The sequence below is a fragment of the Podarcis vaucheri genome, assembly GCF_965113315.1.
Source record: "Podarcis vaucheri genome assembly, chromosome: 11".
Lineage (NCBI taxonomy): Eukaryota > Metazoa > Chordata > Lepidosauria > Squamata > Lacertidae > Podarcis > Podarcis vaucheri.
In genome coordinates this window covers 38,521,056-38,548,986 of record NC_138749.1, presented here as the reverse complement: position 1 = coordinate 38,548,986, position 27,931 = coordinate 38,521,056, and the positions used below count along the sequence as shown (strand labels likewise).

The window sequence follows — 27,931 nt, the reverse complement described above, 5'->3', positions numbered from 1 at the left end:
AATCATTACTATTTGATTTAAAAGCACAACCAAGATCAATACCATTCAGATTCTTTTCATACAAGATCCTCAAAGAAAAGCTTAAAATTAAATTCAGTATTTGAATAACAGGGGGGGGCACACACAGTTTTCAAATTTCTAAACTATATTTCTACACCGAGGGGATTGCTTTTAGAAAAACAATCTTAACAAAATGAATCTCGAACACAATTTGAAGTCAATTACTTTAACGGAACAGAAAATTTACCACAAAGAAGGAATACACCCAAACTAGACATTAGCCCTAGATTTCTCTTAAACACAGTAGAAAACTCTTTAACTCCACATGTAATTCAGCTAGTGAAAATATATACTCTATTACTACAGTGCATTTTTCTCCTGAAAGAGACACCACAAAACAGATTAAGATTAGGTTAAAACAAGATACAATACCTGTGAGCTGCCACTTACAGCTTGAATTTACAAAAAATAAAATAAAATGGGGGGAGGATTCTAATCCCTCCAGTTTGCAGTGAAGTAATTATGGTACCCAGGAGTTGGCATTAAACCTTGATCTCACTAGTATTTTCTGGAAGATTGACGAGTTTTTATAGCTTCTCCTACAGACTGAATCCTAGGTCCAGACAAGTTTGATTAATATTGTTTAAATAGAAAATGTCACACATTCCAAAACCCATTATTTAAAAAATAAATAATTGAAAAATACTCTTAATCCAACAGCGCTTTAATTTAAACAATACAGTCTTAATTCTAGAAGGCAGGTGCACTATATTTTCAAGTACATTTCACATTTCCAGTAGCAAGCGCATCTATATATAAATAGAGGACAGCCTCAAGTGACTCCCTGCCCTTAAACAAAAAGGGAAGCAACAGAATCTTGACCATCAGTATTATTATATGAAAAAAAATAGAAAGGGGTGAAGTTGCAGGAGTGGACTACAGGCCAGAAAGAGGGGGGAAGGCAAAGCCATTCAAGCACTAACCAACAAGCAGAGTTCATGACAATAATTATCTCCTCCCAATCAAAGAATGAATGCACAGTAATGTTTCCCACTGAAAGATGAGAAGCTCTGAGGCCATTTTAGAAAGTGAAGCAGAAATTGATGAATTTCTACTTCAGTCTACTAGAGACCCAGAAGTATTAAATCTTTATTACCTTAATGTATACAATTATTTTTCTCCTCTTGTTGCAAATTTCAACCTATCTGAAAAAGCCACCATTTCACTGCATTTATTGTGAAATCAACACAGAGGGGATATGCACTGAAAGCTCTGCGAAAAATAAAACTATGGCGTGGTAAGTTCTGAATGCTTCTCTTGAACAAATTATCATGACTTTCTTCACAGTAGCCCAAAACTGTTTCAAAAACTGAGACCGTACAACCTTTGGCCATTTCCCTTAGTTTGGCTCATTTGTTTCGAAGTTATATTATCAGCTGTTTCTAAATCACGGGACAACTTACAAGGAAATGAAGTGAGCTTTACAGTATTGGGCTAATATACCATAGAAAAGTGGAGCGCTGTAGCACTTAAATATTGGAGATTAACAAGGTTCCACAGCATGTATTAATGAGGATCCTCTGGGAGAAGTATATTAAGTAAAATCAGTATTTAAAAAACATCAAATCAACCAGAACAATCAGAACACTCTGTTCTATAGTGTCAGCCAAACAACAATGGAAACTGGTTTTTTTTATAAGTACCCTAACGAGATAGGAGTCAAAATCTTTGGGGTTTTACTCTGATCAATTGCACACTGAAAACTCCCCTCACAAAGCTATTTGCAAAAAAAGCTGTTCACTACGTGGCACTGGTAGCACCCAGCCATGTTGCAGACAAAAATAAGAGATTTCTACCAATAATTACATTATTTCTGATATTTGCATAATGTCTAGAAATTACTTTGATAAAACGAAACTCAGAGCTTCCCAAAATCCAACATTTTCACTTTAGTTGTTCACTTCCATATTGTGTGTCTTAGCAGCTGCTTATAATCGTTTTTAAAAAAAAAAACCTGCTTCAGAGCAGGTACAATATTTACCATTCAAGAAGCTACAGACATTGAGGAAGTCTGATTAGACAGCACCCTGCAAAGAGAGAAAACAGATCACAGGAGAGTTCTCGTTTAGCTGCTCTTTTTTGTTGCTGTTGTTCAACTTTCATTCAATATGTAGAAAGTAGAACTGGATTTTCCTATGATGGAAGGGAGGCTCCATGACAAGTTACTGTCTTTGTTTTGCATGAATGTTTGGTCAATGAACGAACATTCCCTTAGATTAGCAACTCTCTCTCTCGTCTACAAGCACTGCAAAGAGTGCCAACTTAAGAGATGTACCCTGAGCTAACTCTAACCCTCGCAGCGCAAAGCAAGTTGCACTGTCCCTTTTCGCACACACCCCTTTTTGCACAAAAGAGCAAGAACTGCCACATTCTAAGTGGCTAACATGGACTCTGGTGGATGCGATCACTATAGCAATTTCTCCAGCGTCTCCAAGTTCTTCTCCATCCACTGGATATTCAGCTGAATCCTCTCAATGGCCTCTCGAACAAACCGTAGCTGAGCAGTCTCCTCCGACTTGGATTCGAAGAATGTCTTAACCTGCAGAAGCAACGCACGTAACAGGAATATGTAAGGACAATAAAAAAAACCTAACTTCACCCCTGTGCTTCCAAGTGGCACAACAGGGGGGTTAGTGGCGAGGAGGAGCCTTCATTTAGGACTTGGACAATTTGCCTATTCTAATTTAGTCCTAGTTACACCAATGCATACCAAGTAAATTTTAAAAATCCAAACTATTTATTGAAATCTCCCTTTTTCGTAAACATTTGGAATAACTTCCTGAAGGACTGCGAAAGAGGCTGTCTCAGAAGGTGGTAGACTATTATATTTGATGCTTTTGAGCAGCTGGGATAGCCATCCATCAGGGATGGAGGAACAGATTTCCTGCATTAGCAGGAGGTTGGATTAGATGACTTTTGAGGTCCCTTCCAACCTTAAGCTTAATTAACTCCTTATTTTACTTGTGTGATTAAAGGCAGTTAATTCACCAGCAGTACTCAAACTTTAAATGTCATCTTCCACATTGCTGTGTACCAAGAATACACAGCTACTAAAAGCCAGCAGTAACAGAGCAATATGCAATGTTCCAGCTTCTATTTTATAATTCCTACCCCCCCAACACTCTTCGGAATACTTTATTCAAACAAACCTCAAGCAGATGTTCTTGTGTTGAGAACTGACAAGTTGTCGCAATCACAATACTTTGCATGGTGTATGATCCACGGTGAAACCTGAAGTTTACGAGAATGAATCAAACGTTTATTCAAAGCATATTTAACTCAATTCATGTCTTACCTATTTTGGAAGCTCATGGTGAATTACAGTATTTAACATTCTTAAAAGTATTCAGCATTTAAAGAAATCTGTTATTCCTGGTTGCTAAACTATTAGACATACAAAGTAAGTAATGGTGTGCACTGACTATGCTAGACACCGTTTGGACCTTGATTCCATGCTCCAGAAAACAGTCCGATTTGGCCCAAAGCACTTTGAAGGCTCCCTGATTAATCTCAGGATCCAAATCTGATACCTAATTTGAAGAAGAGGAAAAAACCTCTGCATTGTGCTTCTCCCATTTGGGGGCTTTTTTTTTTAAGGCTATAACTTTTTATCTTTTGAAAGAATTAGATGAAATTTGTAGTCACAGTAGCCCCTCCTAAGTAGATGAAGCCTACCTAATTATGGACCTACAGGACACCTTTGGTGCTTTATCTATGCTTTTTTTTTTTTTTTTTTTTTTTTTACAAAATGAATGCTCTACAACTTTCTTTTTTGGCAGAATGGGGTGAAATCTGCAGGCATGGCAGTTCTTTTGAAGGTGCAAGTCCTATCATATTGCCAAAGGATAGCTGCAATGGTTTTCATGAAAGGCAGCCTTGCACAGGCTTTTAAACATCCAAATCAACCCGAATTGCCTTTGAGATCCGTGCAACAATTGGGGTGGCTCGGGCAGAATCCTGCTCAGGTGAACCCCAAAACTAAAAGTGGTTCAGTATTCAAGTAAAATAAGGCTCTGGTCAGATAAGTACAGTATTTTTCACAATTCCAGAGGACAAGGAACAAAGCCAGAGAGCACACACTGAGAATAACTCTTTTTATAGATCAAGAGACAACAGGTTAATTATACCGGGGACACTGAAGGAATTAAACTGGCACAAAGAATGATAAATAGCCACAATTCCGCAACACAAGTGCCTGAACTTTTCAGCATTTCTTCTCCTTCTGATCCACCCCCAGCCATATGTCCATGTGCCTGAAACTTCATGAGTATGGTGAAATGGGACTGTAGTTCAGGAATGCTTATGCCACAATAAATTTGTTGAGTTTTTGAGGTGCTTTGAGGTGTTTCAAAAGAAGTAAAAGACTCAAGTAGCAGTGAAATGTGCTTTTGGTGAGTTACCGTGATTTGCATGCAGCTTCAGCAACCCAGCAAGTCTCCACGTAGCACATGCTATAGTGCTAAAATCTTTTATTCAGTAGGTGTTTATTCTAAACAGCAACACCCAAGGCACTAGGGCAAGACCTGAACGGCATGATTATTTAGTGCCAGTAAAAATCCTGTTTTATATGTACACGTCTCTCTCTCTCTCTCTGTGTAGCAGAAGGAAGAAGAAAGACAGAATTTTATTACAAGAACTCAAGGAAAGCCTTACTTCCTTATAAGCTGATCCCAGTTCTCCTTAACGAAATCCCATGCTAGTAAGTGTCCAGGCAAATTCTGACTGGCTGTGGTTATAACAGTTGGAAGATCCTGTGATCTGATGATGCTTCCTTCCAGGCTTGTTTGCATTAACCTATGAAGCAAAACAGAGTCAGATTACAGGCACATGTGCATTCTTTTTAGAGATCTAGACAATTTATAACAGATACTGCAAGGGGGCAGGGCCAATGAGGGCCACCTCACAACTAAAAATGTCTATGTTTGTATATGCAAATACTACCTGTCCATTCATTCAGCAAAGAAATCTGAACCACCCTTTAGCTGGGATGTCCTATAGAATGTGTAGTTTTTTACTGCTGGAACTGGTGGAAACTTTTCTATGTTCATTGGACAATAAGTGAAATACAGAAACTTCGAATGAAAACACCTCAGTAACCTTGCAACTGAAAATTAGAAGCATATGTTTTTCTAACTGCAAACTGAAAAACTTTCTGGAAGGGTCGTGAGTTTGAGTCTCATGTTGGATAAAACATTCCTGCATTGCAGGGGGTTGGTCTAGATGACCCTGGTGGTCCCTTCCAACTCTACAATTCTAGGAGTCCATTAAACTCTTTATTCTAGAAATTTGTTCCTACAAGTATACCTAAATATTTCAAGGAAGGACAGCACAAGAAAAGGTAACTTGTAGCCTCAAGTTTTGAAGCAATGTATAACACATGTCCATAAAGCAAGGAGAGAAAGCGCACACACCCCACACACATACAGCTGCTGCCAAGTCAAAACTTGCCCTGACATTAAAGTCAATGAGCGAAATCTCTCTTGTCAGTGCAAAAGGTCAAAGAAGGGAAGGTGTGTTAAATGCTGCACATATTTTTTAGACTTCCTGTAACAGTGACATATAGAAATTGATCTTAGGATTTTCTTTATGATTATATGTGTAATATATGCGGCTTCATACCATATCAGTTTTTTAACATCATCTGCACTGGCCAATGCTTCAAGGATTTTGAGTTTTTCTGGTTCAGACGCCAAATATGCATACATGCTTAAAAGATAGTTCCAGCCACTTTCAGTTTTTGCTCCGGTTGTGAATATGATCTTCATAACATCTGTTGGCAGGCTACAGAGAGAAAGTGCAAACCTTTATAAGAACAGCCTAAAAAGAGTAAGTCACATCAAAGCACTAGCTAACATGATATGAACCATGGCTTATCCCAGTAAGTCCTTAATCAAGGGGCTAATTTGAAGTCATCCGATGAGTGGGAGGACAGGGATCCTTCACTGGCTATGTGCCCTGTTCCAAGCACAGAATAGGATATAGCAGCCAAGGCAGGAGGATTTAGCCACTGCTTATCAGGGATGAAAACCCTTTGGACTTCTCCTTTAGTCAGTATGTGTGTGTTTGCGTGGCAGAAGTGAGGGGGGGACACTCCCCATCACCACCCACTCGCTTAAAGGAAAAGCAGAGCTGCTATAAAGAGCACTTTTGCAAAGGACCAGCTCTCTGCAAAGCAACCATTCCTCCCCACTTCTCCACTAACCATTGCTGCGAGCAGGTAGGCAGTAGTGTGAGGGGTAACTCTCTCCCACATTTCAATGAAGGGGAGGTGGCTGCTGCAAACAGCGCTTTTCCACAGGGCTTTAAGACAGCTCCCTTGCTCCTGGCCTGAGCCTCCAGAAGCTCAAATGGGAGGGTGGAGGCTGCCTTAAAGCCTTTGCAAGTCTGTGTGCTCCGCCCCTTTAAACCTCCAACAAGCAGGATTCAAAGAGGAAATGTGGGGAGATATGCAAAGTCTTTTGCACATCTCCACACGGTTCCTTGGGAGTTTTAAGTGTGCAAGTGATCCAACAGTGGCTGGGGAAACTCAGCCAGACGGGTGGGGTATAAATAATAAAATTATTATTATTAGTAGTAGTAGTAGTAGTAGTAGTAGTAGTAAAGTTAAAGGGACCCCTGACCATTAGGTCCAGCCGTGGCCGACTTTGGGGTTGTGGAGCTCATCTCGCTTTATTGGCTGAGGGAGCCGGCGTACAGCTTCTGGGTCATGTGACCAGCATGACTAAGCCACTTCTGGTGAACCAGAGCAGCGCACGGAAACGCTGTTTACCTTCCCGCCAGAGCGGTACCTATTTATCTACTTGCACTTTGATGTGTTTTCAAACTGCTAGATTGGCAGGAGCAGGGACCGAGCAATGGGAGCTCACCCCATTGTGGGGATTCGAACCGCCGACCTTCTGATCGGCAAGTCCTAGGCTCTGTGGTTTAACCCACAGCGCCACCCGTGTCCCTATTATTATTATTATCCCAATGACATGTGATTGACTGGTGGGAGGTCCCACTTATCTGTCAAATTTGGCCCGTGTGGCAGATCCTTCCTGATAAGGATCTGGCCCATGGAACCACAAAGCTTCTCCACCCGCTGCAAAGAAGCCTATGAAACATCAGGAGTGAGGCAGCAGAGACATCCATGGGGAGTTGGACTGCATAGCTGATCCCTGCAGAAGCAGGCCTGAATTCATTGCCCATCAGTGTTGGCTTCAAGCTTGATCAGCAGGACTTTGAAAGCACCACAGAGGGCTCTTTGCAAGCCCTGTGTGGTGCTTTCAAGTCCCGATGATCATCACCTGATGCCACTGTGATGTCAGGTGGGTGACATGAAGGCTGCTCCAGCCAGTTTTCATATATAGTCTGTGAGAAGATGAAGAGATGAGAATCTGGCCCACAAGCCGGATCAGGTTCTCTTCCCCTGATATAAAGCTGGAGAGTGCTTAATCATGGAGCTCACCTGAAGGAGCAAAACCACAGCTCCAAGAGATGCTGATCCATATTTCTATTTAAACCCGTCAGGCTGCAAGATGCTTGACTACACTGAGACTATGTAATAGAAAACTATTTCTGAATGCCATAATACAGAAGAGGCAGCTTGAACCAAAGAGCAAGTCTGTGTTTTACCTTTTTGTGCCATTGGAATCTTTCCAGTCATTAAATAGTTTGGTAGCATCCGTGCTGCAGTTTTCCAAATTATGGGTGCAGGCAAAGGTCAGCAAACTTGACTTCAGCTCTTGTTCTGAAAGGGTCCCATCAGTTGTCCATTTCTGTTGATTAATCTTGTCTTTAAATAGTTGTAACATCTTATGCTGGAGAATAAAGAGGAAAAGTTTTCACTATGCAAACTCTGTCACAATACGCTTGTGCTAGGTTGAAGACTATAAACTGCAAACATACCCCAAATCACACAGCTCCTTGCAACATTCCTGTATCTAACGCTCCATTCTGACAAGTCTGCCATTCGGTTCTGAAAAGAATTTCCTCACTGTCTTACATGTGCTCAATTCTCAACTGGCACCAAAATGAGCCCAATGAGTCTTTGAATGACCTGCGGCTCAATAGGCTAGTTCAAATCTATATGAATTATATTAAAAGGCACATAAAACCAGTCACACCATCTTTAACTCACTTTCATAGACTCCCCCCCCCCAACCCCACTTTCAGTAAAATCTTTTTTATTTGTCTGGTCTGCAGAGTTCATGAGCTGAAACAGTGACAGTTCTGCTAGGCACACATTCCACATTATCACTGAATAATAATAATCAGCAGATTCATGTGGAACCAAATTATTTGATTGTTAAGGTGTATGCTTTCTGCATGGTTGAAATGTTAGACAAAAATGCTGTGGCCCCTTAAAAACTAAATGGTTTGTTTGGGATGGACACGAATAGAAGCTCTCCTCCTTTGCTATATGATTATAGAGCAGAAAACAGCTGGTTACAAATTTAAGAGGACCCTAACAACAACAACAACAACAACAACAACAACAATAATAATAATTCTATTTTATCTAAGGTATCCATCTCTTTGCAGTTGGGGTTCAGAAGTTACAAATGGCATTTACATCTACTGAGAAAATACAACATGCTTTTAAATGGAAAGCTCATAAGCAACTCACCCAACATTCTAACACTAACCACAACAAAACAGTATGATTTAGAAACTGTCCTTCCATGTAGTACAAACTATTTTGCCCTGGTATGAACTTCATATCTAGTTTCCACCACCTGCCTGCTTTCAGTAACTTACCAATATTCTCGCTGAAAGGGTCTGCATTCCTCTTTTTTCAACTAGGTTGAAGATACGGTTCATTTGGTCCAACGCTTGTATGATTGGAGAAGTGCTGTTTTCTTTCACTAGGTACTCAATCAGGTCAAAGGCTTTGGCCAAAGACACCCTTCCTAGTCTAAAGGGGGCATCAAAAACAACAAGAAGAAGATATTGTCAAGTATTCTGATAAGTCTAAACAAATGTAAAAGAACTTGTTTGTGGTACAGGCTATAAATTCTTCAAATATAAAATTGATTTGCTTTATTTCTTCATATTATTAGATTTATTTATTCTGGAGGCAAAACCTCCATAACAGATGAGAAGTTTGATTCATTATAGCATTCTATTGATAAGCCCCCAAAAGTGCTGTTAAGATCTATCAAACAACACTGGATTAAATTCCTGCATCTTTCACTCTTCTTGCAAACTCGCCATTTCTCGCCCTTAACAGAAGGATCCTAAACTAAAACCTTTGCAATTTCATACTTAAAGAGTTTTGTTATGCACAACAGTGAACATCTAGGCTAACAAAAGGTAAAAAAAATGAACACATCCAGATTAGATAAGGTTCTCCTTTATCCCTCTAGCCCACCAGGCGGTCCAGTTTGACCCACAAGGTCATTTCCCCCAACCACACTCATCTGCCTGCTTGTGACAGCAGATGGACAGAAGGAAGGGTTAGATCCTGCAATGGCTGTGTGCATTCGTTCCCAGCAAAAACCAGGCACATGAAGCCAAGGCAAAAGGATTTAAACCCTGCATCACCTACTAAAATGAAGAAGAAAAAACCTCCCTTTTAGCAGGGTTTTCCATGAAAACCCAGTTACTGGATCAGAAGGGGTTTGCATGGAATTGTGCTGAAACCAAAGGCTCTTAACTAGTCGACTGCTGCACAGTGAAGTCCCAACAACCTGGACTTCCAGGTGACTGACAGATGAGCAGCCTTGCCTACCAGTGGTGGGGAGATAAAGATATGTCCCGTGGGCCAGAAAAGCTTCCCCACCCCTTTCCTAGAAGGTTTGATCTTAAGACTCTGGATTTGAAGACATATATATCACAGTTCAAGGGACGCAGGTGGCGCTGTGGGTTAAACCACAGTGCCTAGGGCTTGCCGATGAGAAGGTCGGCGGTTCGAAACCCCGCGACGGGGTGAGCTCCTGTTGCTCGGTCCCTGCTCCTGCCAACCTAGCAGTTCAAAAGCACGTCAAAGTGCAAGTAGATAAATAGGTACCGCTACAGCGGGAAGGTAAACGGCATTTCCGTGCGCTGCTCTGGTTCTCCAGAAGCGGCTTAGTCATGCTGGCCACATGACCCCGAAGCTGTACACCAGCTCCCTCGGCCAATAAAGCGAGATGAGCGCCGCAACCCCAGAGTCGGCCACGACTGGACCTAATGGTCAGGTGTCCCCTTTACCCTTTATATCACAGTTCAATGTAATAACTTAGAAGAATTACCCTGCCAGATTAAAAATGTTGTGGATCAGATTGGCTCTGTCTCTGGAACTCAGAGCAGTGGGCTCCGTCTTCAGCAGGTCAATTAGAGCAGTCCAGTCCTTTTCCGCATACTGTACAATATAGAAACCATTTGAGTCTACATTGAATTTCACCCACTGCGTTTCACCTGGAAGTTCAACGACATCTAGGAAAGGGGGAAAGGGAGGAGAGTAAGAAAGCACTGAACTGATTCAGTCTTCAGATCACTTGCAAATTTCTAGGAGTATATCAGGACAATAACACTTCACTGGCATCATTTAAGAAGCTCTCTGCCTTCCTAAATTTTACTGGGAGCAGTAGGAGCCAGCCAATGGTTACAGCTGCAGATCACCTCTTAGCTACAACTGACTTGCAGCCAATACTATCAGCAATCAATCTGAGACAATGACAGTGTGCATGGCAAGCCTTCATTGGACAAATGTGCCATTATTGCATGCCACTACATATGGCAACATAGCAAAATACCTATGCAAACTGCCCTGCTACCTGCAATCTTCCCAGCAGCCATGCAAAAGGGAAGAGAGGAAATAACTATAACTCGTGGCGTACTGTGAAATGTGATGCATCACAAGATCTGATGCACATATTCTATTCCCAAAGTTAATACTGTCTTGATAGGCTATTAACAGTAATGCTGGCAGAGACCTCCAATGGGATCACTCCCTCTCAACCTACAGAGGTGACAGGAAGTACTCAGTTTTATTTATTTGCTGAATGGCCACATGGGCCAGAAAAAAAGAATCAACTGCAGAGAACTTAGCACATTTGATAGGCATATTAATGTGTTGAATCCAGTCTTGCATTTCACCTCACACTATATAAAAAAACGGGGAGGAATCCCATCCTTGTATAAAGCTTTCTAAAGTTAATCCCGGTACAAAGATATATTCTGTAAGTCAACTTACCTACCAATGGTACAATTTTGCAGGCTTTTTCCAGAAAATGTTGTGGATGGCATTGGTTTAAACCCTTTCTCCTTAAAATAGGTTTACTGCTTTTCATTAGCATATTTAACTTCTCAACTATGCAGCAGCCTGGATTTTGGCAGTGGGATATGTATATATTTTTAACACACGCTGCTTTCATCTTCTCTGGAAACCAGTTTTCAATTATAGAAATGTATCTGTCCAGAAGTGAATTACTTGAGTCTCTGTGGTTGGCACCATTGCCCCATCCTTTTATATTTTAGAGGAGCCAGGTTACAGAAAGCTATCCATTACAAACTTAATTCCAATTTCTACCATGAAGCAGGTCTGCTATATCTAAGAATGTACCTCCAGGCAAAGAGAAGGTAGGTTTAGGCTACACATCAAAGTACTGTTCGTCTCAAGGGAGGCTCACTAATTAGCTGAGAGTCACATAAGTCCTTTTCGGGCTTAACAGCATTTATTCATTTAGATCAAGGTTTCCCAAACTTGGGTCTCCAGCTGTTTTTGGACTACAACTCCCATCATCCCTAGCTAGCAGGACCAGTGGTCAGGGATGATGGGAACTGCAGTCCTAAAGCAGCTGGAAGACCCCTATTTAGATGAACTGGTTTTGCTTTTTCACATCCTAACCTGGTTAAAGAAAACAACTAATCGTGATGGACCACTGAGTTCATTTTATGCTCAGACCCATTCTGGACTCTAGGTTTGACTAGACTACTGATGTCACTGGGAATGCAAAACTCCCTCTCCAACCCATCCTGAGCTGCCTCATCCACCTTGAAAAGAGAGCAGACCTAGAGGCCTTCCCAACCCAAACTCTTCTTGACCACGTCCCTCCAGAACAACAAAAACAAAAGCCTTGCCTGGCAGCAGTACAGAAAGACTTCAGTCTTCATTTGCCCCTAGATGCTACAGGAACACAGTCCCAGACAATTTGCTTCTAGGGTATCGTAGATTTCCAAGGTTTCCAAAGCCTTGTCAAGAAATATAAGCCTTGAGAAATTACTTTCCATAAATCCTGGTGCTGGGATGCTGCTGAGAATATGCTTTGGTGGCAGGATTTTTGGAAAGTACAATTTACGAAGGACTTAAAAGAAGCTGCAATTTCCAGGCATCCTGGCACCTAACAAATGAAGGCCATTTCAGCGACTCCTCACTGCTGCGACCACGTTAATGTCTGAGGGGAAGAAGGTCGTACTAATGTTAAGCTGTGTTTGACCTTTGAAGAGATTTGGGATTGGCTCATAATTAATCCAAACTGGGAAAATGTATATTTTCAAGTCTCATATTCTAAACTTCAGTTGCAATCTTGGTTAAAAATTATCTTCTACAGACACCAGAAGCAAACGCAATTTAAACTACTTGTTTCTTGCAATTTTATCATGTTATGCTTCAACTTTCCCAAAGTTCCCAAAGTCATATACAAGTACCGTAAGTAAAATAATATTAATATTAATAATACTAGGTGAGACATTTCCTTGCTCTAACATACGCCAACTCATAAAGAGCCAAATCAGAAGTGAGCACTAGTAAAGTCAGGGAGGGAACATTATTCAAATAAAATGCACCTGAAAATTAGATTATATTTTGGGGGGGACAAAATGTATCCAAATGTAAAAAGATTACTACCACTAAAATTCTAGGATGAATTTTTATTGCCAAAATTACCATATTTTATGCTCTATAAGACTCACTTTTCCCCTCCTAAAAAGGAAGTGGAAATGTGTGTGCGTCTTATGGAGCGAATGCAGGCTGCGCAGCTATCCCAGAAGCTAGAACAGCAAGAGGGATCGCTGCGCAGCGCTCCCTGTTGTTGTTCTAGCTTCTGGCTTAGCCGCATGAAGTCTCATCAGGGCAGGGGGGAGCCTTCATCCCGCTGCCCTGAAGAGGCTTCGTGCGGCTATCTCAGAAGCCAGAACAGCGAGAGGGATCACTGCACAGTGATCCCTCTTGCTGTTCTGGCTTCTGGGATTCAGAATTTTTTTCTTTTCTTGTTTTCCTCCTCCAAAAACTAGGTGCTTCTTATGGTCTGGTGCGTTTTATGGAGCGAAAAATACGGTATTCGGTGAGGGACAGAAATACACACAAGTCCCGCTATCAGAACACTCATTATCCAAAATCTCCGTTATCCGAACACAAAGAATTATACCTAAACGTCACTATACAAACTGCTGATTCAGATATCCAAACAGTTAGAGTTTGCCCACTTCCTTAATTGTTTGAGTTTTGCTGGTGGCCAGGAGCCATTTTGGGGAGAAACTATGGAGGGAGGGAGAAAGATTGGACAAATCAGGGAGCAGGAGAGAATGGACAAACCTAATCTGCCTTCTGCTGATTGGCTGCAGCAGTTTCAGGCAGAAAGCATGGAAGTAGAAAGCATGGAGTTAAAATGTTCTCTTGGAAAATAATGGAAATTATTTCAGCCCATCATGCAAACGCTTGCCTAACAATTTTCTGGGGAGCATATGGTTTTAGGAAAACCTGAATTGCATGCACTCTTGGTTAACAAGGTGTAACCAGTCAGAAGCTACAGAATTTAGTTGCTACAGAAATTGTACTAATTCAGAGGTTTAAAATCCTAAAATGCTTAGTGTGTTACAACTAAGAAAATAATCATTTTGGTATGCCCCCCCTTTCCTAACCATGCCCCCCCAAAAGTGTTTTGACTACAAACAAATTATGTAAATGAAGTAAATAAATTGTATTGCAGACCGAAAATAATGAGGGCATATGCACTTTCTTTCTTAACTATAAGCTCTGAACACTGAACATTTATTTTACAGAAATTAAACCCTAAAAAGCCCCCTACCCTTGTTCCAACACTAGCCATCAAAGATCAACGATGATGCTTCTGAAAGATGCTCATCATTTGGCTCTGGAAACTCTCCAGGGGAAAACTATTCCACATTAAGAACGTATTTGTGCATTGGTTGACTTTACCATCTGGGAGGACAAAAGCCTTCAAAAACATAACATACCTGACTTTTGCTGCAGTAAATAATTGTGAGAATTGTAGGGTAAGCTGTCATTGCTGGTGGTATAAGAAAGAGGAATGCTCCACAAATAACTGGAAGAGGAGAAAGTGTTTACACAGTGTTAAAGACTGCTTATCCCAAGCATAGGCAAACTTGGCCCTCCAGATGTTTTGGTACTACAACTCCCATGATCCCTAGCTAACAGGACCAGTGGTCAGGAATTCTGGGAATTGTAGTTCCAAAACATCTGGAGGGCCGAGTTTGCTTATGCACTGTAGCTTAAAAGAAAAAACAGATACAGTAGTACCTCTGGTTACATACACTTCAGGTTACAGACTCCACTAACCCAGAAATATTACCTCGGGTTAAGAACTTAGCTTCAGAATGAGAACAGAAATCGTGCAGTGGCAGCGCAGCGGCAGCAGGAGGCCCCATTAGCTAAAGTGGTCTTCAGGTTAAGAACAGTTTCAGGTTAAGAACAGTCCTCCAGAACGAATTAAGTTCTTAACCCGAGGTACCACTGTACTGATAGTTCTTTCTGTGTGTGTGTGCAGAAGCACTGTTTATTAAACTTAACAGAATTAGTTGAGGGTACAGTTATAAAGATCAAGACCAAACCTGTGCCTACAAATCTTGTGCTTTACAGGTTCACTAAGCAATTTGCTTTTGTAGAAGCAAATCAGTTTTGTACAAATGCACACACAAAACCACAGATCTACAAGGAGCTCTTATGTTCATGGTCTGTAATACACTTAAAATCAATCAATTTTCTCCTCCCATTCTGCTTTTCTGCATATATTTGTAAGTAGCAATTGGCCTTAAGTGTCATTCAAATAACACAAGGTTCTTTTCACGAAGACATTCAATTGCCACAATCAGCAGTGACGTGTTAAGAAATTCTCCAACTATACAATATTTGGGCCATTCTGCGTTTCAGGCAAAGAAAGAGATGTGAAAAATCACAGTAGCCACCTTCCCTCTTTTTACCTAATAGCTGGGTTTTAGCTTTTTAAAACGACTCTGCATGTGCAACCTCAGCTGCTCTTCGCGGGATTGGGGCCATCATTCTAAATGCAAGACATTTCCCAGCATAACAAAGGAGGTGGAATTCATGGATTTCTCTGCGGAGAAGTTCAGCAATTCCAACATTCCATTTTACACCAGAAAAAGTGTGTGGGGAGGGTGGATACAAGTCATTTGCACTTTTGTGCAACTTGGAATGTACAAAATGCCTCCAGTTTAATACTCCACCTTTATATTATGGCACAAACTTTTATGCCATCCCCCCCCCCATTTAATCTCCTTGCCTTTCTTGGCAATGTCAACAACCTTGGCTAGTCGAAAAATATACTTCCTTGAACTAGGTTTCTGCCACAAAATGTTGATATAATCCGTGTGTAAAAAGAACAGCAAAGTGGAACTCATGTCCAATAGATTCATCAGCAACCCAGACACTCCTATGTGGACAGTATAAACCCACCTTCATGTCCAAAAGTGTCTTCTTCCTTATCAATTTATAGGCCCACATTCCATCTCTATCTTGTCACTGCCCCTCTAATCCATGTGTTTCAAAACAGATTTGAGGTGTACTAGGTGAGCGAGCTACTATTCTCCAACCTACCCCTCCAACAAGTTATCATTTCCAACTGTTCTCTCCCAACCTGGGCAGATGTGCTGGACCATGTACCACTCAGCTTGATATTTACACCACACCTCAGTGGATTTATTTGACATCAGCAGTAAGCATTCGGCAGTCTCACTCCGTAAGCTAAAACACTGTCTGCAGAGTTAAATCACCCAAATTTAAATATAAGGAAAAAAGAAATAAACCTGGCAGGTACGGTCTGATTTTCCAATTCCACATTGTGCACAAATGGCTCCTGCTGCAGATGGATCAGTTTGCCTTCTCTTTTGACAGTCACCAAAGGAAATCCTTTCTGGAGAGTCCAGGTCTTCATGATTTTTTTAATATCGACATGGGTGTCATTTATCACCTAGGAAAGCACAGGAAAAATCAACTTTTGAGGAAGAATATATTATGGGATACCTTCAACAGCTGTCTAATCAATTCACTAAACAAGGACCCTGGTGAAACCCGGGTTTTAAGTCGTTAAACAGAATTGTAACTGCCAAGTTTATCAGTGGTAGTTTGATAATACAAGTTCCTTTTTTTTTAAGAAGAGAAAAGTCCAGGAACTGAACTCTACCTTCCTCTTTCCACACTGCTTCAGCTAGGCAGTGGAAGCGCTTGAGAAAAGCAAGAAACTGAGAAAAAGCACTAAACTGCAGGTCATCTTTAGGTCTCTTTACCCTTCTGAGAGACAACAGAAAAGATCCATGGATCTTGGGTCACAACACAGTAAATTTCCCATTTAAGAGTTGAAATTTTAATTTCAGAAAATTATATTTGGAATGTGGCTCAGTTTTCTAGAGAGAGGCCTGTCTTAGGAAGGCCTAAGCTAACTCTTCATGAGGAAAACAAGAAGGACTAAAGGGGGAAGTTGTTTGAAAGCCACAGGCTGCTTCTTGGTTGTTGGCCGAAAGCAGAGCATTACTAATGACTTCTTCTAATCTACTGTCTTTGGGGGGAAACTAAAACAAGGAGGCAATCATTTTCACAAGAGAGAGGGAGCAAGAAGCTAGGCAGGCTACCTATAGACTTGTGGAAGCCAACAAGAGAGCAAGCAAAAATCAACTTCGTAGCTGTTTTAATGCTCTATTTACACCTCTGCTTTCAAGCTGTGCTCATAAGCACATTCTTTAATGGCTGAACATCCACTGAGCATTTATTATTTATTTATTAAATTTTCATATACTGCCCTTTATTAAGTTTTCATACCGCCCTTTATCCAAAGACCACAGAGTGGTTCACAACATAAAAATACAAACACATAATAAGCCCCCTCCCACAGACACATTTTAAATGCCACAGAATGTTTATTGTTATTATTTACTGATTTTTGGAGTGGGGGGCTGGCAGGGAATAGGGCAAGTCAGGAAAAGAAAATCCTGCCAAGTCACATTAAGTGATTGGCTTAGACCCAGAGTTCTGAGAGTAAATTCCACCCACAGATTGGGTCCCTCTCCCCCCCCCCTGCAAGGGGAACAGTCACCTATATCTAGTAAGAATGGTCTACCAGACTTATACGGAGCCTCTGGGCTCAGTAACTTGCTCAGCTTCCTATCTGCAAAATGGGAATAATATTTGACCATGTTATGTACATGTACACATTTTATTTAAATAAATTTAAACAACACTCTTCAACAATAAACAAGGGTTTTCAGAGAGGCTAACAATTACAATCAAATTAAAAATAATTCATGTATGCAGGCAAAGATATAATTTTTCTACTGTTCACATTCTTGCCTTTTGGCACGTTAAGGTACAAGAGAAGCCATGTTTAGAAAAGGTTGACTCTGAAATTGCAGGGTTACTAAAGGATATATATTAATAAACATGCTATTTGCCATTCTACTATGGTTTCATGCTGATTACTGTGGCACTGATAGGTTGTCCTATGCATAGCTTGTCCTATGCATAGAAAGCAGCAGTCTGAGAAATTTCCCACTTGACCTAAGCTTCTTAAGCATAGATCAAAGCAGTCCCCCCCCCCCATTTGTCCCATCACTTTTCCGGGCAAAACCTGCTGTTTATCACTGAATCAGAATGTCAATTCACAGAAAAAACCAATGGATGCCTGTTCCAATTCAGCGGGTTTTCCCAGGGGGAAGAGCCAAGACAAGCAGACATGTGGGTGGATGAGCTCCCAGCAAAATCCATCATGGCACACTTTGCAGAACAGTTCAGCGTTGGCCAACCTAAGTAACATCAATAAACCTTTGTTCACTTCCCCTCCCCTAGTCCAAGAATTTTACCTGATTCATGCTATCCCACAAGTCATCACTTTGGGTGGACCCATAGCTGTGGTCATGCAGATATAACTGAATACTAGCTTGGAAGATATCACTGTGGAGATAGTTTTTCAACATTGACAAGAGAGAAGCTCCCTGTAAAGAGAAAAATAGATCACGTACCTATTTGAAATGCAATGGCCATGTTTTCAGTTTCCCTTTGCAACAGAGCATACCAACTGCCCCCCCCCCTCTGAGGAAAAGGTACTTGGGCCACTATATAGATGGCTTTAAAAGAAAATTAGAACGAATTCATGGAGAAAACATCAGTAGCTACCCGCCATGATGGCTATGCACTGCCTTCACAGTTGGAGAAAGTATGTTTCTGAATCCTAGTTTGTGGGAACTGTAGGAAGGGAGAGCTAAGTAACTGACCATCAGGAGTTGCAGTGGTATTAAGAAACTCCATGTGGTTAAAGCCAGGAATACAGAAATGGCTACAGAAGTGGCTGCCACAGGGAGTTATAGTTTCCACCGTGCTTTTGTATGTGCTCCTCCTCTCCCTCTTCCAGATGTCTGCAGGGCCTCAAGATCACAAGCAGCTGGAGATGGCTGAATATAAAGATAAAGGCTCAAAAAGGATAACGTGCCCCCAATATTATAATTCCCCTCCCTTCCATATCAACAGCTCGAGATGTGAACGAAACTTCACCTCTGGCCATGCTTACAGATGGGAGGGTAAAAGCTGGTCTCAGCTATTCCTCAAATCTGAACAAGATGTGATCCGGCCACAAATGACTGGGACTGATTGGAAATAGCAGATGAAAAAGTATCAGTTCACATACATCTGCTTTCTACACATTTATTATGTGAATTTAAACCATTATGTATATCTAGCGAAATCATCATCTATAGATACCAATTCCTTTTTATAGGTTTACAAATATTCAAGGGTGTGTATGAATAGCCTTTTATTTGCAAAAGCCCACCTTGCGAAAAGAAACAGTGTTGCATCTAGTCTTGAAAGAATACACACCTGATTTTATCAAAACTGCATTAAACCTAAGCAAAGAGCTCCTTCTCTGAATCAAAACAGTGTTTACAAAAAGGGAAAACAGAAGTTTAGAAACAAAGAGTTTTATGGTGGATAATTATAAGGATTAACTGAAAACAGGAACTAGCAAAATTCAATCTAAATATTTATAAATGATGGCTTAGTGTAGATGTCATCCTTTTAACCACAGTTAAAGATTTGGGGGGGGGGCACAGAGATTTGTGGCCTCCCTCCCTCTCTTCTTTCTTCTTCTTTGGCTTTTAAAATATTTTTTATTAAAGATTTTCATGAACTACAAAAAGAGCATGCAATGCCTCTCCTTTTCGTTCAGATTATAAAGTCTTTCGGTTACGTTCAGTGTAAGACAATATGGTAAGACACCCTGGTTAACAAACAGTAACCACGCATAGCTCAAAGTTTTCAAACCAACTGGTTAGTTTTGAACTCTGATGAAGGTTGAGAACTATCCCAGGGATGGGGAGCTTCCGGCCCTCCAGATATATTGGAGCACAATTCTCATTATCCCAACCATTGTCCATGCTGCCTGGGGCTTATGGGGGTTGGAATTCAAAGCATTTAAGGCTACCCCTGCATCACATTCTGAAAATGGATACAGAGTGTAAGGACAGCAAGTCTATGAAGTGCATCTGATCTTCTAGTCGTGTCTTAAAATGCTCAGAAACAATGGATGGATATTTCAGGGCAAATGCACGTGAGAAACAACATTCCGTTTCCCCCCCTCCACTGAGGAAAGGGAACGTTCCTAACCAATTCATGTTGAGCTAAAATTTCTGATTAAAAATTGCTCATGTTGGTGCGAAAGGTTTCCATTATATGGTCCTCTCGCCCTGGAAACACTCCCCCCCCCCCACCTTTCAGGGCCTGACCTGCTGCTGCCCACGTCAGGAATGTGATTTGAAACATATTTGTGCGAACTTTTCAAGCGCATTTAATTTTATTAGAAGCACATTTGCCAGTACTTTTGAAGTTACCTTGATATAGGAGACGGCATCAAACATTTGCTCGATCTCCTCTGACGACTGGACGGCAAGGGAGATGGGATGAGATGAATTCATGGAATCTTTCTCCATTGTCTTGAATTGCAGATTTGGGAAAGAGTAATCCTGAAGAACAGGGAAAAGTTTAAGTGAACTCAAGTAGATGCTAACATGAGGAATTTGACCAGTCTGTAAGTACTGTCATCAGAACTGGAGATCTGGAGAAATAGTTATCTTGTACACAATCCCTTCTAGATACTGGTGTGCCTTTGAAGATTTACAACTGGCCCTGTCCAGCAGTCCATCTAGTTCAGAAGTCTGTTCTTACAGTGGGCAACCTGATACCCATGGAAAACTGCAAGTAGGACCTGAATGCAACAGCACCCGCCCCCCAAGTCACACCAACAATGCAGTTCTGAATGTAATGACTAGGAAGCAAGCTCCCCTGAACACAGTGGGATTTATTTCCAAATGTGCTGAAACTTGCTTTCCAGCATATGATGCATAAGATTGAAATACTGAGTCAGAACAATATTGAACAAGGTGTTAGCAATAAAGAGCTAGAATAGCAGTATGAGGACTATAGCTGATTTGGATTTTAGATTGTGTACTTCAGCTGTAAGATATGGACTATATTTTATGTTTCCACTTTACAATTTACTGAATGAAACAGGTAAGCTATGAAATGCCAAAGGGCTGTCTATTATAATTCATTCTACACTCAAGATTTCTGCATAAACTGTTAGGGCCTGCTCCTCAATGCACCGTCCATTGGCAAACACTTCAGATGCAGAGGCCTGGACACAATGTCCAAGTTCAACTCCAGGTGACCATTCATAGGAGAGCAGAAAAGGTCAAGGAGAAGATAGTCAATAGTACAAATCAAGTTGGTAAGTTTTCCGTCGCCCACAAAGAAAATGTGCATTCTTTAAAGCAATCTGGCACCACCAAGTGGTGAAGTTTTATTTCTTCAGGGCACCAATGTGTACAGTTTTCTCCAAGCAATTCTTGACTTGTTTATAAGCCTGTAAAAACTGGGGTCGGGAAACTATTTTACCCCAAGGCCCAGATACAAACTTAACCAAGACTTCAGGGGTGCATGTACCAAGGGTAGGCAAGCAAAAATGAGCTGGGGAAAACAAAAATGCATGTGCCCCTATTCATCTCTCTTATTGTTACCACCATACAAGCACCAGATGCAGACATACAACACTCTCTTCTCAACCAGTCACACAATTGTGCTCACACTCTCATACTCCAGGTGTGTATTACTGAAGTTGCCTTCAATGGGTTAGGCCCTAAAAAGGAGGCTAAATATGCTTTTAAAAATAATCCTAGAGTTGGAAGGGACCACAAGGGTCATCTAGTCCAACCCTCTGCAATGCAGGAATTCTTTGCCTAATGTGGGTCTCGAACCCTCAACTCTGAGATTAAGAATCTCATGTTCTACCAACTGAGCTATCCAATAAACACTCTGTGTGTGTGTGTTGAATTCCATATATACAGTGGTACCTCAGGTTACAGATGCTTCAGGTTACAGATGCTTCAGGTTACAGACTCTGCTAACCCAGAAATAGTACCTCGGGCTAAGAACTTTGCTTCAGGATGAGAACAGAAATCATGCTCTGGCGGCACAGCAGCAGCAGGAGGCCCCATTAGCTAAAGTGGTGCTTCAGGTTAAGAACAGTTTCAGGTTAAGAACGGACTTCCAGAACAAATTAAGTACTTAACCCAAGGTACCACTGTATGTTAAACTCCACCATGGCTAGAATTTTACTACAAGTGCTTCAAAAGCAAGGATTTTTCTTTCCTTCGAACAATAGAACCCCTAAAAACAAAGTACAGTGGTGCCTTGCAAGACGAAATTAATTCGTTCCGCGAGTTTTTTCATCTAGCGAATTTTTCGTCTTGCGAAGCACGGTGTCGGGAAAGTTTTGGAAAAGCTTCAAAAATCACCAAAGTCTTCAAAAACCTCAAAAAAGGCTACCACACTGCGTTCTATGAGTTGCTCCTCGAAGTCAAGTTGCAACTGTATTAACGGTGTTAAGAAAAAGGAAACAAACTTGCAAGACGTTTTCGTCTTGCGAAGCAAGCCCATAGGGAAATTCGTCTTGCGAAGCAGCTCAAAAAACGCAAAACCCTTTTGTCTAGCGAGTATTTCGTCTTGCGAGGCATTCGTCTTGCGGGGCACCACTGTATAACTACGAAGTCTGAGTCCAAATCAGATTATGCCAAGTTAAAAAAAACTTTGCACACAACCATTCACTGCACTTACAGTATATAATTCTGGGAAGATTTTCTTCAAGGCAAAATTTTCCATAAAAGTGGCAAATCCTTCATTCAGCCACAGGTCGTTCCACCATTCCATAGTTACCAGATTGCCAAACCACTAAGAATGCAAAGGAAATACATATTCCCATTATTAGATAACGTGCTCAAAGATAAATCCAAGGATTATGTATAAGAATAAAGATTTTAAAGAGCATTCAAGGAGCTATGCAAGATAGATAGGAAGGTTTCATATTGGGAAACAAACCGTCTTCATCAATCATCTTCATCAACAGGAAGGAGTAAAACAGCCCATACTGCCTTGACATGTGGGGCTACATGCATTTTCTCAGCTCAGGAAAACCACATTACAGCTGCATAGATGTTTATACTGGCAGCTTATCGTGCATGAATGTGAAACAAACATTTCAGCAGCATTCAGTGGGGCATGCTGCTGCAAATTGGCCTAACCACCCAGTTAACCCAAAACACAAATCTGAATGTAAATAAATATTGTATATACATATTTTTAAAATTGCTCATTTAATTGTTTTAATTTAAACTGCAAGAGTGCTTGTGAACAGAAATTTTACATCCCCCCCCCAGGGTGGATTTGGTTTAAATCAAATTGATTTAAATCACAATTTAAATCACTAGTCAGTAAGACTTGATTTAAATCATTTTTTTACAGAAAGACTCATTCTTGCTGGTATAATCTTAATATTTACAACCAGATGAAGGTTTCATTTTTGGAATAATAAATTTTCAGAGTAGTTTTTACAGTTATATCAAAAATTACTGATGTGGTTATACTATTAGAAACACATAGATAATTATGAAATTATTGTGAGGTTTAATAAATTAACTGTTTATATTTGGACAACTTTTCTGTTGTACTTTATTGGAAGGAGAAAAATAACAATTTCCTTAATAACAATTTAAACAACTAAAACAATGACATTATAGCATATGTACCCATGTTGATTAACTGATATGGTTAAACGATTTTTTATTTAAAAAAAAAAACAGGCTGAGTTTTAGCACACATGAAAAACTTAAAACAAATCCTTATTTCCTGATGAATAGCCTTTGGACTATAATGTTACTTAAATAGAAAATTATCTTTAGAAAGATTCTTCCTCCAAAAGCATTTTATTTTAAAATCCATGGCAATTGCAGATAATGCACATCAACAGTTCATATCCCATCATGCTTTTCCGTTGCTCCTAGTACAAAGAGTTACAGCGTGTAGTCAAATTAGATTTATTTTTTTTTAAAAAAACCAACTAGCTTGCAGTTGCTCTGTCTTCCTTATATGCTATCTGGACAAATTTGCAGCGTGAGAAAATATAATCACTCTAGGGCTGTCTCAAAAGCATTGCTCCATCACGAGTGCACAGACACAGTAATTTTCATTTGAGGCAGGGGGAAGGGAGAGTGAAACTACTTCCTATTAGCGGTGCAAAAGATGCAGCCTAATTATCTTAGCAGAAAATGAGAAAAGGCAAGCTTTCTTGTAAGCAGCATGAATCAGAACTGCAATGATTCTTTTAAAAAAAGAGAAAATCCTGAAGTACAGGAAGAAATTGGGAGATCCTTCATACCTGGTGTGCCAGCTCATGAGCAATCACTCTTGTTACTCTCTTTTTATCCATGGCTGACGATGTCGTGTCCTCGTGAAGGAGTGTTGTCTCTCGAAAAGTGATCAAACCCCAGTTTTCCATTGCTCCAGCCTCAAAGTCAGGAAGAGCTACCAAGTCTAGGTGAAGAACAAGGCACCAGTTTGTAAATAAACCAGTACTAAAATGAACAAAAAACTTGCCAAGTTTAATTTTTAAAAAACCTAGTCAAACAGACTAAACTTTAAGCTCTTTAAGCTCATAGAACATGTCCATGTTCCATGCTCAACATTGTGGCACGACTTGCAAACCTATGCCCATTTTGTTTATACCGTATTTTTCGCTCCATAAGGCGCACCGGACCATAGGGCGTACCTAGTTTTTAGGGGGGGGGAATAAAGAAAAAAATATATTTCCCCCCCCCCAGCCCCAAAGAGCAAACAAGCCAAGACAGCCAGCGGGATCCATCCCACTGGCTGTCTTGGTTTCCTCTTTAGCCACGCACAACCTCTCCAGCCGGAAGAGGCTGCACGCGGCTTCGTTTTTAGCCACAGGGCTGGGGTGGGGAAAACCCAAGCTTCCCCCGACACCAGAGCAGGTCCGGGAGCACTCCCCGGGCTGCAGGCTGCTATCCGCAAAGGCTCCGTAGGCTTGCAGATAGCTTCCTGAAGCCTGAAGAGCGAGAGGGGTTGGTGTGCTCCGACCCCTCTCGCTCTCCAGGCTTCAGCGAAAGCCTGCATTCGCCCCATAGGACGCACACACATTTCCCCTTCATTTTTGGAGGGGAAAAAGTGCGTCCTATAGAGCGAAAAATATGGTACATTTAATGAGTCCCACAAATCTCAATGAACATAGGAAACATGCACTTTCTCGAACAACGTAACAAGGACTCCACTTAATTTTAGTTATGTAATTAACTATTTCCCCATGTTACAGTGATTAATTCTCCTCTACCTTTATACTATTAAAAACCAGGTTAAAAACAAACTCATAAGAATATATGAACAACAGATGCAAACTCACAAGAATATAAAGCATCTCACCTAATTTTTGAAGCGGGTATGTTATATTAAAATACTTCTGATAAAACTTGAGGAGCTCCACTGCTGTGTCTAAGGCATATTCAGTATGGTTTAACTTTTGTGGCACAGAATAGACAGATACCTATCACAGTGGAAGAAAGGAAAGGGGTGGGGGTGGAGGGAAAGAATATGAAACTGAAAATCCCACGAGACGCATATGCTTCACTGATAGTTTTTAAGTGAGGAAACTGCTCTTATGAACACAGTTTTACTAAAACAGTTGGCAAAGGCAGCATTTGCAAGGCAGCTCAAAGAACCGATTTCTGTGTTTTATGGCTGAGAACCACCTTAGCGCTTTCTTGTTAAACAAGGCAATAAAACGTAATGCAAACAACATCGGGACATTTCTAAAGAGCTCCGAAGTTCTGAACAGCTTCTACTGTGTAAATACAACCTTGTTCATGTTTTAGCTTTATGCTACTTTCTGAGTAACTCCACCAGCAACAGGTGGCTCATGGTCGGAGGGAGAGAGGGGGGAGGCAGCGGCATCCTCCCAGTGGTTGTACTGGGTTTACTGGGACAGGGATGTGGCTGTGTGTCCTTGGGGAACCTTTGATTTGGTTGTGGCTGCCCTACAGGTGTGCACACCCCCTGGATGGATACTGGCCTCCTAGAGGACCCCTGACCTCATCCCCATCGTCTTCTCAATGAGCCCAGGTGCTTCTACCCCCCCCCCCCATGAGCCACCACTAACTACCACCAGAAGTGGTTATTATTCCAGAGATTAAAAAAAGAGAATACACGGGAAATCAAAAGCAGCCTTCACAATTGGCAGTAGCAGCTTCTGGGGTAAGGCAGAGCTGCCTTCCTGACACTAGCATCACATTAGCTTACCTGGATAGGGCTGAGGCAAGGCAAAGCAGTAGAGGCTTGCATTGCATGTGTGGACCAAGTAGAGACCAGGGTACCTGCGCAGCCCTGACCTTGCTGCCTCCCAAATACGCTGCAGTGAAGCAGGTGTCAGGAGTGCAGCTCCACGACTATGCTATACACCATAGGCTGCTACTACCAGCTGAGACTCTACAGAGCTAGATATGAGTTTATAGCTCCGACACACAAAACTTCATATTTGGGTCAGCAGCGAGTTTGTGGCCACACCCAGGAAAAACAACCCAAGGAAGAAGCTACCCTTCCTTCTGCAAGGTTATTTGTAATACCACTGCCCCACCTGCGGCAGTTCACAAATATATACCTATGTGGCTTATTTGGTTTAGCTGAACTTTGAGATTCCTTCATAGTAATTTGAAACAAGCAAGCAGCAGCAGAGTTGGCTGGTTCTGGTGGATCTAGGCCACAACCTACTTCAGACACTGTATGCTGGCAGAAGGGAGGGGACACAGCTTTCTTCAATTCACAGAAAGGGTACTTCCTGAAAAATTCTGGGAATGAAAAAGCTTATGCTCAAGAGCTTATGCTCAAGAGCTAAAGGAACGCATACCTGAATCCCATTTGTTTCTTTAGTGCGATTTGCCAAGTTTCCAACGATGATAGCTACTAGGTAAGTGCTCATTTTCACACTTGGATAGAACTCATCTTGAACTAATCCATCTGCTAGAGATTTGGTTGCTTTCTGGAAACACAAACAAAATGTAAGTGTTTAATAGAAACCTAGAGGCCCTGGGGCAAGAGTAAAGCTCAAAGATGCTTACGCTGTGTTGACACAGTAAAAAAGAAATAGAGTGATGCAAAATATATACAGGCTAGAACTGGAATTAATATGCAAAATGTTAAGTGTTGCATATCGATATTTCCCTAGGCCTGTATTGCCCAATGGTTTGCAATTAGTATTATGATGACTGAAACTAAATAGTTGGCAACATGTTTTATGAAAAACTTCACCCCCAGGGTAAGGCACCCTTTTTTCTGTCTGTTCCATGAAAAGTAGTTGAAACAGGGGAGAAATGTTCACCAGAAGAGTTAGGACACTCTCTCAGTTTTGGCTCTGTAGTGATGTCACACAATTAATTTAGCTCTGTGATATCACCACAAAGTCAATTCGGACAGAAGGCAATGCTTCCTGAGCTCAGTCTGATGTGATTTCATAATATCCTTTAGTCAAACCTGAATAGCTTCATGGCTACATAACATTACACTCCATGACATTACACTCCTTGTATGACCTCTGCTGCCTAAGCAAGCTGCTCTTATTTTTTAAGAAAAACTGCGCCGAAGCTACAGAATGGACCAAGAAGCAGTGGCAAACGGGCCATGAATAGCTTGCAAAAAAAAAGATAAAAAGATAAGCAAAGGATTAGGAAAAACTCATACGCGCTCAACTCCCACTTTTGCCCCTACAGTTTTGATGTGGCAGTCCTATCACCACACATACATAGAATGAGGCTAATTTACTGATACACACAGACATTATATCTAACAGACTAAAACAAATATAATGAATCCCGGATTCATATCTCATCAGTTGGGCCTCCCTAGAAGACACACTGCAGAGAGATATCCTATCTGCGGATTGCTTCTCAAACCACATTTTTTTTAATGGCCAGAACCAGAAGACAAAAAACTTGGTATAGGGTATATAGAGAACACCAACACCACACGGGTGGCACTGTGGTCTAAACCTGAGAGCCTAGGGCTTGCCGATCAGAAGGTCGGCGGTTCAAATCCCCGCAACAGGGTGAGCTCCCATTGCTTGGTCCCAGCTCCTGCCAACCTAGCAGTTTGAAAGCACGTCAAAGTGCAAATAGATAAATAGGTACCACTCCAGGCGGGAAGGTAAACGGCGTTTCCGTGAGCGTTCTGGTTTGCCAGAAGCAGCTTAGTCATGCTGGCCACATGACCCGGAAGCTGTACGCCGGCTCCCTCACCTAATAAAGCGAGATGAGT

The 27,931-nt window shown here is 41.2% G+C and overlaps 1 protein-coding gene across 3 annotated transcripts in view; it reads right to left on the bottom strand.

Moving 5' to 3' along the window:
* Window positions 1-2,007: 2,007 nt before the first annotated feature.
* Window positions 2,008-27,931, bottom strand: part of LNPEP (leucyl and cystinyl aminopeptidase) — a 39,490-nt gene continuing 13,566 nt past the window's right edge. For all 3 annotated transcript variants that reach the window (XM_082191415.1, XM_082191414.1, XM_082191416.1), the window contains exons 4-18: window positions 26,529-26,660; window positions 25,052-25,172; window positions 23,994-24,148; window positions 22,397-22,510; window positions 20,116-20,247; window positions 18,094-18,225; window positions 16,048-16,211; window positions 14,221-14,309; window positions 10,275-10,458; window positions 8,800-8,956; window positions 7,675-7,859; window positions 5,680-5,841; window positions 4,714-4,854; window positions 3,210-3,291; window positions 2,008-2,599 (exon numbers count right to left, since the gene is read on the bottom strand). In XM_082191415.1, coding sequence (XP_082047541.1) covers window positions 2,468-2,599; window positions 3,210-3,291; window positions 4,714-4,854; window positions 5,680-5,841; window positions 7,675-7,859; window positions 8,800-8,956; window positions 10,275-10,458; window positions 14,221-14,309; window positions 16,048-16,211; window positions 18,094-18,225; window positions 20,116-20,247; window positions 22,397-22,510; window positions 23,994-24,148; window positions 25,052-25,172; window positions 26,529-26,660 — 2,082 coding nt within the window. In that variant the 3' untranslated portion in view covers window positions 2,008-2,467. The remainder of the gene's footprint in view (window positions 2,600-3,209; window positions 3,292-4,713; window positions 4,855-5,679; window positions 5,842-7,674; window positions 7,860-8,799; window positions 8,957-10,274; window positions 10,459-14,220; window positions 14,310-16,047; window positions 16,212-18,093; window positions 18,226-20,115; window positions 20,248-22,396; window positions 22,511-23,993; window positions 24,149-25,051; window positions 25,173-26,528; window positions 26,661-27,931) is intronic.